Source organism: Geotrypetes seraphini, chromosome 3, assembly GCF_902459505.1.
Source record: "Geotrypetes seraphini chromosome 3, aGeoSer1.1, whole genome shotgun sequence".
Classification (NCBI taxonomy): Eukaryota; Metazoa; Chordata; class Amphibia; order Gymnophiona; family Dermophiidae; genus Geotrypetes; species Geotrypetes seraphini.
The window spans coordinates 23,271,511-23,285,349 of record NC_047086.1 but is presented as its reverse complement, the minus strand read 5'-3'; the positions used below and the strand labels follow the sequence as shown (position 1 = coordinate 23,285,349).

General features: G+C 40.5%; 1 protein-coding gene across 3 annotated transcripts in view; it reads right to left on the bottom strand.

The window, feature by feature from the left end:
* The window catches only part of LOC117356475 (hormonally up-regulated neu tumor-associated kinase-like), a 93,792-nt gene that overhangs the window by 23,971 nt on the left and 55,982 nt on the right, over nt 1-13,839 (bottom strand). For all 3 annotated transcript variants that reach the window (XM_033935716.1, XM_033935715.1, XM_033935717.1), the window contains one exon: nt 639-931. In XM_033935716.1, the coding sequence (XP_033791607.1) occupies nt 639-925 (287 nt within the window). In that variant the 5' untranslated portion in view covers nt 926-931. The remainder of the gene's footprint in view (nt 1-638; nt 932-13,839) is intronic.

Below are 13,839 nucleotides of genomic sequence, written 5' to 3'. Positions count from 1 at the left end.
ACTACACTATTTTTTTTTTTTTAATATTTTTTTAATGTCAATGAGGTGCTGGCACCTGTCATGTCTGCCACCCAATCTCTCTAGGATGGAGGAGGGGCTCTGAGGCATTTTCTCCCTCAATCAAAGGTTTTTCTCACCGTATGGACATTTTTGATTTGTATGTTTATCACAGGTTATTTTTTTATACCTTTTAGTTGAATTTCTAGGCCATATACAGTAAATCCCTGGTTTGCGAGCATAATTCGTTCCAGAAGCATGCTTGTAATCCAAAGCACTCGTATATCAAAGTGAAATTCCCCATAGGAAATAATGGAAACTCAAACGATTCATTCCACAACCCAAAAACTTTAATACAAAATACTATACGTACTCGTATTGCAAGACCTCACTCATTTAGAACAGTCACTACACTCCTGCAGCGTCACAGAGAGATGAACCATCAGCTCATTGGTGTTGATGTGACGCTTGTATACTGTATGTACTTGTATTGCTGGACATTGCTTGTATATCAAGTTAAAATTTTAATAAAATGTTTTGCTTGTCTTGCAAACCAAGTTACTTGCAATCCAAGGTTTTACTGTACTTTCTTATGTAGGCATCATATTACTGCATAGTTCAACAGACAATGGAAGAATTACCTGTGGACAATTCCATGGCGATGCAAGTGCTCTACTGCAGACATTATCTGTCTCGTGTATCTCCTGACCTCTGTTTCTTCCAGCTTTTTCTTGTCGCAGATTCGGTCCATGAGATCTCCCCCTAGACACAGCTCCATCACCAGGTAATAGGAGTTCTCAGTCTCCAGAGTCTCGTACAGCTGCACGATATGAGGATGTGTGATCATTTGGTGGATGCGTGGCTCCCTCTTCATGTTCTTTAAAATGTACGAGTCTTGCTTGGCTTTTTTCTTGTCAATAACTTTCATGGCAACCTATGTTATAAGTCAGAACAGCCGTAGTTAAGAACCTTGGTTTTGTTGTGTTGGAGTTTGGGGCTTAAAGTTTTATACTGGGCCGAATTTTATAACAGAGTGCTTATGTGGGGAGATCTATTTTATAAAGTCAAGATAGGCATCTGTGTGCTATTAGAAAATAGACTCTCCGTACCAGCATTGTACATGTAAACACCTAGGTGTACTCATATATTTGATAAACTACGCAGGTACACCGCAACTCTGGCCCTTCTCCTTCTTAACTATACCCCCAGGAATGCGTACACATAGAGCGAGGATATGTACATGCTATCTTGAACGTATGCTTATGTATACTCCAGGCAGTGGCGTAGCTAGGGAAGTTTGTGGTGGAGGTGAACCCCCACACTCTCCCTGATGCACCCTTCCCTGCACTCTAGTGACCCGTCATTCTCCGCGCTGGACAAAAATGCGCTGACAATTGCGCACAGATAATCCTGCAGAGGACATATGCGCACTGGATTTAAACGGTAACAGCATTTCGAGTGGTCTATCGAGCATATTTTTCCCAAGAGTGAGTCCACAAGGTTGGGGGCATTTCTTCTCCGACCTGCCCTAAGTGTCAACTGGGATGCAATTCCTTTTTTCATGCATTTTGGGGATGCCCTCGAGTGAAAGTTTTTTGGAGGGCCGTACTCCGCTTCTTGGAGCGGCTTATTGGTCACTCTATTCCGATGTCTCCGGTAGGCTTGCTTTTGGATAGATATGAATCTTTGCGTGTGCCTGCTCGGGGACATCGGCTGCTAATCCGGAAAGCTGCTGTTATAGGAAAGAAGATCATACTTAGCGTTTGGATGCAAGCAACCGCACCTGCTTACTGAGCTTGGAGGAATCGCTTTCATAATTTGATGCTCTTGGAGCAGCGCCATGCCCGTTTATCCTTCATGCGGACAAAAGTTTTCCTGCAGACCTGGGATTCCTATATTCAATCGCTTTCCCCTAGGGCCAGAAGTTTGGTCTTGAATTCGTTTAGTTGCTGATACCATGTGCCCTCAGCTGTTTCCCCCGGGATGGTTGGTATGTTGTATGGGTGAGTGTGAATGGTTGGTATGAATGGACTGGTGTGTGTGGAGTTAGTTGGGTAGGATGGGGATCGATTCTGTGGGCGGGTGGTTGGGGTCCGGTTGTCTTGTTTACTACGTGCTGAGCGGCATAAGAACACAGCTTGCTCAGCAGTCTCTTTACTTTCTTGCTGGCTTAGGGTTAGGGTTATGGGTAGGGCTTCAGGGTGGGGGCTTCGGGGTGGGGTGGGTGTTTGCTATCGGGAGTGGGTGGGGGTTTGCGGGGATTCTTTGGGGGGGGGAAATTGTTTGGTTGTACGTTTGATGATCTCGACCTTGTTGTACTCTTGTGTTGTATTGTGTATTTGCTGCTTGTGCATCAATAAAACATGATTTATACTAAAACAGTAACAGCGCTCTGAGGGTGGGTGTGTGGAGGAACCCCCTACTACACTAAAACTGCCAAATACTCAAAAAACAGCAAAACGGCAGTTTTCAGTGTAGGGGGGTTCCCCCCCACACTCCCCCAATGGGAGTGCGAATACTTGTACGTTTAGTGACAGGGTTCTCCCCAAACCCCCCTCACAGCACTAACAGTTACTGTTTTAATCCGGCGCACATAGGTTCTGTACTGGACTGTCGGAACATTTTTGTCCAGCACGCTTCTGTTACAGTATCACGCACTCTACAGCCCCCCTGATGCACCCTTCCCTGCAACCTCCCCCCTCATATCTCGTCAAATTTTCACCGGACATGAGCAGCATGTCTTAACCACTAATTGCGCCGGGCTCATCCTTCCCTCTGATATCACTTCCTAGGCCCTGTGAATGGGAAGTGACATCAGAGGAAGGAATGAGGCCAATGTGAGCAGTGTGTAGGTGATGAAGAAGAGAGATGCAGGTGCCATTGCCAATGTGGTACCTGGGGGCAGTCTGGCCCCCTCTGTCCACCATTACCATGCCAATGAATCCAGGGTAATTTTTTAAGACCATTTCCATTCACATAGAATTTTTCTTTTTTCAACCATCTTTATTTTCTCTTCTTTATTAATTTCCAGGTACTTTAGTTAGATTGTGAGCCTTCGGGACAGTAAGGGAATTTTTTAAGTACCTTCTTACTTCTCATTTATAATCTTAATGTATATTTTCTTCAAACCGCTTAGAACCTAACGGATGTAGCGGTATATAAGAAATAAATTACATTACATTACATTACATTTCCACATGTAAAAACAGCCTTCACACTTTCAAAACCCTTTATAGCATTAGTTTCAGGGCTTTTAATTGCTAGATGCTGAGTTTCATGTTTAGGGTGCCCGCATAAACACTCCTTGATTTTAAATGGTTACAAAATCAAAACTTTTTGGATTATGTTTATAAATAACAGCAAATACAAGTCCCAAAAAGCACGGTTTGCAAGATCTTACACAATTACTTGCACTTTCTTTCACCCTTATAAGCTGCAATTGGTGCAGAAGTTACAACCTTCAGCCAATGCAACGTGACAAAATGATCAGGTGTTCCTCAAGTGTCCCCTGAGATCACCGGACATTACTGTTTGTGACTTTTTCCTTTGGAGTAACGTACCTCAACTACCCGCAACTATGGATGATCTGCAGGAATGCATCACTGAAGCTATATACGTGATCACGACGGATATGCTTCAGAGAGTCTGGTCCGAGCTCGATTATCGCATCGATGTTTGCCGAGTTGGTGAGGTGCACATTGAGTATATGTAATCCATATGAAACTTTGAGTAGATGAAACTGTAGCCTCAAAGGTGAAAGAATATTGCAATAAATTTTGGTTTTGTAACCATTTAAAATCAAGGGGTGTTTTTGTGGGCATCCTGTATTTTAAAGGCAATAGGTAGCACACATGGTATAAAAATAAATGCCATGCACTGATGGTTTTTTTCTTTTTATTTGTAACATTTATACATTTCAACCAAGTAACACATGTGTACAGAAATAAGCAAATAATTCAGAGGTAAAGAAGAATAGAAAACTACCTCAATTTGAAAAGAAAAAATATTACCACACTAAAGTCCACAAAAGGAGAGATGCCACATTCAGGAATAACAGGAAAAAAGTATTAAAACAAAAATAGTTGCTGAAAATAAGCTTTAATGGGAGGAAGCTAACATAAGAGTTTCCTGGGCTGAAGCTAGAGATAACGAAACCAATTTTCATGTCATTTACAAAAAGGCAAACTTTTCCTTCTAACCCTTCAACAATATTGCTCACCAATATATGTGAGGCTAACTACTGAAACTAAGAACATAAGAATAACTTTCCTGGGTCAGACCAATGGTCCATCAAGCCCAGTAGCCTGTCCTCATGGTGGCCAATTAAGGTCAACAACAAACTATCGACTTTTCCTCCAAGAACTTGTCAAAACCTTTCTTAAAACCAGCTACGCTATCCACTCTTACCACAACCTCTGGCAAAGTGTTCCAGAGCTTAACTATTCTCAGAGTGAAAAAATATCTATTGGTTTTAAAAGTATTTTCCTGTAACTTCATCAAGTGTCCCCTAATCCTCTAGATTTCTCAACAACATATACCAGCAAATGTTTGTTGCTGGTATCTTACTCAAGGAGGAAAAAAAGCCGATTCCTGTGTAAAAAAAGCCGATTCCTGTGTCTAACTGTATTCTCCAAATTCTTACATGTATAAAATGTATAAAAATAAAATAAAAATATATATTTGAAGTAAACTCACAATAACAGAAACAATACAGTTAGCAGAATAACTCAAAGCAACATATCATAACATAAATATTTATATACTGCATTATTCTTTTGGTTCAAAGCAAGACAGAAAAAAATATAAAATAAGTAAAAATAGAAAATAAAAATATATTTTAGATTATATATATATATATATATATAAATATAATTAAAAAAATATAAACAAAGATTTATGTTATGTTGCATTGAGTAATTCTGCTAACTGTATTGTTTCTGTTATTGTGAGTTTACTTCAAATATATATTTTTATACATTTTAATACAATATACAGAAATACAAATTTAAACTGTATAATATAAAAAAGTAAAGCATATCTATAAACATTAATATTCCAACATATCCAAGTCCTCAATAAAGGAGATTTCAAGAGCTCAAAACAGTCTAAGAAGCATCCTAAGAGAGAGAACACACTAAATCATTCTTAAAGAAGGTGAAACCTGGAGAAAAACAACCTATATCTTCGCTCAACCCTAGGGCTGTGACTGATGACCAGCCTCAACTATTTTATCACTCAAAAACATAACTGAAATGTATTAAAGAATATATAAGTATTAGTCAAATGTTTTATCAAACACTTACAAGGAAAGTTAAGTACAAAAGAAACTCCTTTTTCTAATTCCCTGGGATGAAGCAATAAAAACTGCTTACATCTCCTTTGAGTATCTTTAGCAACATCAACATCGGGGAACAACCAGTGGGCATATCTTAAATGCTGGAGGAATCAGCTGTTCCTGACTCTCTCGATAAGGGAATATAGGCTGGGCAAGTCAAGGCAATTTATGAACTTAATTCAATTCTTCATTATCTTTGGAAGACTTTTGGGCTTTAATTGTGTCTGTAGGCCAAAATCTGTCGAGACAGATAGCACAAAGTGAATTTCAAGTTCTGAATTTGGAGGCTAAGGTTGAGAATCATGAAACTTGCTTAGCTTTAATTTAGTCTTGTACTCAGAAATTTGAAGAGAGTTAAAGCAAAGTGGATACTTTGTGAATGCAGTTGCAAAGGACAATATGAATCTACCCATAAAATGTGAGAATTTGGAGAATACAGTTAGACGCAGGAATCGGCATTTTTTCCTCCTTGAGTAAGATACCAGCAACAAACAAGGAAGTGGGCAGCAAGCAAATCAAGGTGTAATGAGGATAGCAAACACAGCTTTATTGGACAACGTTATAACAAAAGTCAAGTTTCAGCCTACTGGCCTGCATCAAGAGTCAAATTTGCCAATGAAACAGCTTGAAAACAAAGGTCTGGTAGGTCAAATGCAATAGTGTGGAATTATATTTATAATTTGTTTCCTTTTTTTGGATTGTTATATTTCCTTTCAAGTGTTGTTTATTCAACTTCAAGAGCAATTAATCATTCACGCACTTTGCATGCTGGTTGCATTATTTTTTAGCACAACGGTTTTACTCAAGATTCTCTCGCATAAGAAGGCTTTTCTGCATCAGAGCAGTATAGAAAAGGTTGTACTGTAATTTAAGGGGGAATTTCATAAATGATTTGAGCATGTAGAATAGCATTTAACACACTCAAGTGGATGTGTATAAAATTGCTCCAGCTTTTTACAACCATAAAAATAGGGATTTCCTCTTAAAAAAGAAAAAGAGGACACCTGGCCCTGCCCCACTCAACCCCCAGTCCTGCCCCACTCCGCCCACAGCCCTGCTCCCACACAAACCTCATATCTCCTTCTCTGAGCTTGAGGCTATGTCTGGAGGGTCTCTTCGCATGAGCGGACGTCAACACGATGATTCTAGACTTCAAAAATACTAACTTTGTTCAGATGGGGGATTATGTCAAGGAGTTGCCTGGATGGGAACATCTGGAAGAAGAAAGCAGTGGCAAAACTCAAAGGAGCTATTATAAGGTATAACAGAAAAAATAATATATTTAAAGCACTTATAAAGAAATTTGTGAGGAAATGCTGAAGGCTACTCAGGACATGGGCCCATGCACAGAGCCTGTAAGCTGCAGGGAGATCAGAGAGATCCCTCCTCTTTCCCCTGACATCTCTGTATTCCCTCCCTTCCCCCTGGCATCTCACTTCTTTCATGCTCCATGCTCTGGAAGGCTGGCATCCTCCCTCCCTCCTTCCCTGCTCTAGCCTCCCTGTTCTGCCCTCCTTTGTTCTCTCCCTCGGCATCCATCTCACCCTCTCCCCTCTGGCATCCTTCCTTCCATCCATCCCTCCTCTAGCATCCATCCATCTGCACAAAATCTTGGCAGCCATCTTGAAATTCTTCAGAGCAGTGGCAGCGGTGGCTATGGTGACAGGGGCATGAAAAAGTTGTGTTCTTTCCTGCCCCATGATAGAGACATTTAAATGCATCTGTGGCATAAATGCACATGAGGCAAGTCTCTTTCATTTGAAATGGCAACTCTGGAATAGAGGTCTGCATGGGAACGGGGATCGCGGGAATCCTGCGGGGGTCCCGCAGGAATCCCTCCGTAACCCATGGGACTCCCACAGGGACCCCCCCTCTGGCCCATGGGACTCCCAAGGGGACCCCTTTCTAGCCAACGGGACTCCCACGGGGATGGAAGGCTTTGGAAGCAGGGTTTGTCCATATAATATAATGGACACATCAGCCTTAGTAAAAGAGGGGGGTTATAAGTTAATTACCTAAACAGAAAACAAAAAAAGGGTTCCACCAAAGAGATTCCACAAGGAAAACAGCAAAAGAAACTGTGGAATTGATGATCCTGTCAGAAGTAATTGCTGCTTTTTATGGGGACAGGTGGGGATGGAGGTAATTCCTTGCGGGGATGGGTGGGGACGGAGAGGATCCTGGCGGGGATGGGTGGGGATGGAGAGGATCCTGATGGGGATGGGTGGGATTTCTGTCCCTGCTCAACTCTCTACTCTGGAATGAGAGGGCATAGGATGAAGTTAAGAGGTGATAGGCTCAGAAGTAATCTATGGAAATACTTTTTTTACAGAAAGGGTGGTAGATGTTTGGAACAGTTTCCCGGAAGAGGTGGTGGAGACAGAGACTGTGAATTCAAGAGGGCCTGGGATAGGCACGTGGGATCTCGGAGAGAGAAAGAGATAATGGTTACTGTGGATAGGCTGACTGGATGGGCCATTTGGCCTTAATCTGCCATCATATTTCTATGTTTCAATTACAAAAGATCACAGAAAAAGGAAGACAGACAAAAATATCTGACATATCTCGGAGAAATATTCTTTTTTGCAACCCCACGTCAGAATTGCACTGAAGCTTCTTTGACTTTGAATGCAATAACTTATCCTATTCAATCCACCATCAAAATATTGGGAGTGACTCTGGATCAGAATTTAACTATGAAAGATCAGGCGGATGATGTGGAAATTGAGAACTATTAGAGCATATTTTGACGTTTCATCTTTCAGATTATTGGTTCAGTCACTGGTTTTTGAGCCAGTTGGACTATTGGAATACTGTCTACTTCACTGGTTATATAAAAAAAAAAAATCTATGCAATTTGCATAGAGTCCAGAATGCTGCAGTTTGACTGATTTATAATCTGAAAAAGTTTGATCATGTCACCCCTTACTTTCATGAATTGCTTTGGTTGCCAGTTGAGGCTTGTGTGAAGTTTTAATTTGGCTCCAGGGGTTTTTAAGATTATGTAGAGAGAAACTCTCACTTAAGAAACAGTTGAAAACTTACCTACCTGTTTATTAAAGCATTTTATTAGTTTTGAAGAGAAATGTATTTTACAGTTCATATAAGGTGAACTTTTTATTGGCATTATGGCTATTTTTAACGGTTTGGAAGGAATGGATAGGCTGTGTCTGTTGTACTATGACAGGGGTAGGCAATTCCGATCCTCGAGAGCCGGAGCCAGGTCAGGTTTTCAGGATAGCCATAATAAATATGCATGAGATAGATTTGCATCTCAAGGAGGCAGTGTGTGCAAATCCATCTCATACATATTCATTGTGGAGATCTTGAAAACCTGACCTGGCTCCGGCTCTCGAGGACCGGAATTGCCTACCCCTGGACTATGAATATGTATGTTTTCTATCTTGTGGATTGGTTCGCACTTGTAAATTTAAAGCGCTCGCAACGCACACCTGCTCTATTCACCTTTCCTTCAGTCATAGACTGAAGACTTTTATCGTTTCAAGCAACATTATGGGATAAATATTTGAACTCTCTAATAGCGACTTCTTGTTCTCTTTTTTTTTTAACTGTGATAAGCTGTGATAAAGTGCCAGTGCGTTCAGTTTGACTAAATAGCCATGTTAAAATCCCTGGCCCCCCCGACTTGAGTTTCGGCTCTTCATCAGGAGGTGACACTGTTAAATCAAATCAAGTATACAAATAACAGCAATGCCATTAGAAAGGTCATTCAAAAACACTGGCCAATTCTACAATATCATGTCGCTTTGATGGAGAAACCAAAATTTGCTTTTTCAAGGGCTCAACATCTGGGTGAAAAATTAAAACATAGAAAAATGGAACGGAGTACACACAGATTACCTCCACATACAAAATGCGATAAATGTTGCCAATGCCGGTATGTTTTAGATCAAACATACATAGACATTCCTTTATCCGGGGCAAGAAATATTTCTTGTCCACCGGGACAGATTGTGATTCAAGTGGGCTGGTCTATTGCATAATTTGCCCTTGTGGCAAGGTTTACATTGGCCAGACTATTAGAAAGATTAAGGTCCGGGTAACTGGACACCTCAGTAACATTAATAGAGAAAGAGTTACCGCCCCCTTGGTGTCTCATTGGTTGCAGGACGCCCATCCTATTGACGCTCTCAGATATGCTGTTCTGTTATCTGTTAGGTTATCTGTTATCTGTTATCTGTTAGGTTAGGGATTATTTGAGAGATTTATCAAAGCTGTTATTGATGAAAGAACAAAGATTCATTTACAATTGGCAATCCCTAACTCCTCATGGATTAAATTTAGATATAGATTGGTTCCAATTATAACATTTTGTAACAGTCCGGTTGATGTCACTTCCGGACAGAAGCAGAATAGTCCTATAAAATGCATTATCTAGATTGTCCTGACTTTGCTGCCTTCCGGGTTTATAACGCCGAGAAAAGGTATGAGGTTTAGTCTCATAAAATTTGATTAGTTATTGAAATTTAGAATATACTAATGAAGATATATAGTGGTAACGATGATTGAGTAATAGTATTAGTGATATCACTATAATGTTTTTTATATATTTGATTTGATTTAACAGTGTCCCCCTCCTGATGAAGAGCCAAAACTCGAGTGAGGAGGGGGGGGGGATTTTAACATGCCTATTTAGTCAAATTGAGTGCACGTTTGAGCATATTCGAGCGCTGGCACTTTATCACAGCTGTGGTCATCGAGTATCCAACTATCCAGCCATTTCAGATAAGTGGTTTTTTACCTATCATCATTAATAATTTCAGATGGTTGGGTTAGGGACTGTAAAGGCGATGATGGTCCCTATAATAGCCACAGTTTGGTTTTACCACTAAATTATTGGTTATATGGTCTGAGCACTTTACAAATATAGAAATATTTATTTTTACTAAGTTATATTAAGAGCTGTGATTTAAGATAAGTGATTTGATATATGCATCACAGATTCATATTAGCTATTTCCCTAGTTTTGTGAGACAAATGTTAACAAGAAACAAAAACCCTACTCTTCAAAAAATACATAAAACCAATATAACTCAACCAAACAAGCCCCGAACTCCTCCTGCAATACCATCTACCCATCAACAAACCAGGAAATGTTAAAACTTTCCCCTAATATCTCTTAATATCTTAGTAATATGTACTTCTTAATATCTTAATCAACTCTTGTGTAATTCGCCTTGAACCGCAAGGTAAAGGCGGAATAGAAATCGCTAATGTAATGTAATAAACACTACTCAGAACGCACTTTAAATACTCAAATAATTCAAAAAACAATCATTTTCTCCCCCCTCCTCCCCATAATTAATAGAAGTACATATTTAATTTCAATAATATAGATAATTAAGTATAGCAAACAATAATACACTCCCCTCCCTGGATGTGTAAGGAAGTCAAATAAAAGGAAAGGAGAATGACAGTTCTTGTGACTCAATAAATGCAGTCAATGGGCTCCACACCATTTGGAATGCGTTACTAAATCCCAAACACTCTGCGTTCATTCTTTCATACTTGTAACTGGAACATAGGTTTGCCCACCAGAAAGTGTAATTCAGTCGATCATAACTCTTCCAGTTAGGTGTAACCATCTGGATGGCTATTCCCGTCATTATCAAGAAAAACTGGCTTTTATGTCGATCCAAAGAAGGTTTAATTTGTAATAGAGTGCCACAAATTATGGCTTCATAAGTCATTAGTATTGATGACCACTGTTCCCTCTAAGCTGTGTGCTTGTGCGCGCGCACACAACTTGCCGAACCCGCGCACACAAATTAAAATAGCGTGCATAAAAAAAATAAATTTTTGCCTAAAATGATTTTCACTGCTAAAATGAAATATCGCAGAAGACCAGCTGTTCCGATTTCCCATTTATCACATTTATTGAAGCGCTATAATATAAATTTTAAGTCATTCACGTGATTCCGTTATCTTTGGCAGTTGAACTTGACACATCACGTGCCCCATAGGGCCATAGCCTATGGCCCATAGGATATGAAACACTTCCGATTCTTTGACTTCCTGAAATTCTGCCATATTGTTTATTTCGTGGAATCGTAGTGTGCAGCGTGTTACTGCGGTTGTATAACTATATTCGTTTATTAAATTGCAACCAGATATAACTCTTAAAATGTCTAAACCGCGAATGGTGAAAAGTGTAAAACGCAAGAGAGCTGCAACAGCTTTTAGGTCTTCTCTGAATGGCTTGAAGAAATTGTTGAAACGGAGACACCGGAATCTCGAAATACAATGCGTGTTCGACTGCGTGAAATATTTACCTATGACGAAGACGATGGAGTTGTGTGTTGTTATTGTCAAGATGCCAAAGCAACTGGAAAATTCTCTACTGGAAAAATATGGGATGATGTTTGGAAACTGGACTTTCTGAAACGCCGTCTATCAAGTAAATCTCATACCGACAGTATTAGGAAATTCAGAAGTAAAAATCCGAATTTAAGAGGAGGACTGGTTAACATGTTGCTTGAAAGCCCAACCAAAAAAGAAAACAGGCAAATTAGTAATAAACGGAAGCGCTCCAGTCCTGATGAAATTAAGGTTCTTGTCGACAGTGTTGTGCTGGCCATTAAGATGAATAACTCAATGCTCTCTGTTCAAGATATCAATGAGCACATGGTGAATTATGTTAGTATACCTGATAGCTGGAGAAGCAAAAACTATGTGTTTGAATTTCTTGGAATTATCAATGGCATCGTGCAAGATGATTGTATGGCAGACATTAAATTAGCAACGTATCATGCGTTAAGTGTTGATGAAAGCACAGACATTTCTGTCAACAAGTACTTTAAGTATCGGCCATTCAATTCAAATGAGTATAGGACATCATTTGGTGGGATGCTACAGTTGGAAGCATGTGATGCTACATCAATAGTAACAGCAATTAGGGAATTCTATAGGAAACATGAACTTGATCTGAATAAAATGGTTACGTTCACCTCTGATGGTGCCTCTGTTATGTTGGGCAAAATAGATGGTGTTGCAGCACAGCTGAGAAAAGACATTCCACATTTAGTGCAGCAACATTGTGTTGCACATCGGGAAGATTTGGGTCTTTCTGATTCATGGAAAGAAGTAAAATTGATGAAAGAAGTAGAAACTGTAATGAGAACTGTATCGAGCGTTGGTGCGCCCACATCTGGAATACTGCGTTCAATATTGGTCGCCGCACCTCAAGAAGGACATGGCAGTTCTTGAGAGAGTCCAAAGGAGGGCATCGAAACTGGTAAGAGGGCTGGAAAACTTCCCATATGCTGAGAGGCTGGATAAACTGGGGCTCTTCTCTCTGGAAAAAAGGAGGCTCAGGGGGGATATGATAGAGACCTTCAAAATACTTAGGGGCATAGAGAGGGTGGACAGGGACAGGTTCTTCAGACTAAAAGGGACGACAGGTACAAGGGGGCACTCAGAGAAACTGAAGGGAGATAGGTTCAAATCAAATGCAAGGAAGTTTTTCTTCACCCAAAGGGTCGTTGAACAAATGGAATGCGCTCCCGGAGGAAGTGATCCGGCAGAGTGCAGTACAGGGATTCAAACAGGGATTGGACAGATTCCTGAGGGAAAAGGGGATCGTGGGGTACTGAGGGAGGTGCTGGGGTGTTGCATAAGTATAGACAGCTCACCAGGTCGTGCAGGTGCAAGGCCGGAGGGTTAGGACATTGATGGGAAGATAGGACTTCGATGAGAAACCTAGGGGGCAAGGGGGCCCCTTCTGGTGATTAAGGCAGGTCATGACCTGTTGGGCCGCCGCGGGGGCGGACTGCTGGGCGGGATGGACCTCTGGTCTGACCCGGCAGAGGCACTACTTATGTTCTTATAACTGTGTACATGGTGTTCTGTCGGTCTTCTACTAAACGATGCAAATTTCAAGAAATAGCAGATGCATCTGAATGTGAATCAATTGCTTTCAGATCTCTGAATGAAGTGTGCTGGTTATCTAGACACTTTGCACTTAAAGCAATTATTCAAAATTATGATCCCCTGTTAAAAGGGGCACTAAGAATATGGGAAGGAGGCACTGGGGGGCACTAAAGACATGGAAAGGAGGCACTAGGGGCACTAAAGACTTGGGAAGGAGGCACCGGGGGCACTAAGGACATATGAAGGAAAGAGGGAGGGAATAGAAAGGGCACTTCTTAGGCCTGAGTGCAGAAAGAAAGAAATGAAAGGAAGGATACACAGACAGAAGGAAATGCAACCAGAGACTCATGAAATCACCAGACAGCAAAGGTAGGAAAAATGATTTTATTTTCAATTTAGTGATCAAAACGTGTCAGTTTTGAGAATTTATATCTACTGTCTATATTTTGCACTATATTTGTCTATTTTTCTATAGTTACTGAGGTGACTGAGCTTGCGGAGATGGGGCGGAAACGGGGTTTTTAAATTTTAGTCCTAGTAGTTTGCCGGTCCACAAAATAATTCCTTTATTTCTGCCGCTCCATGGGTGTAAAAAGGTTGAAAAACACTGATGTAGA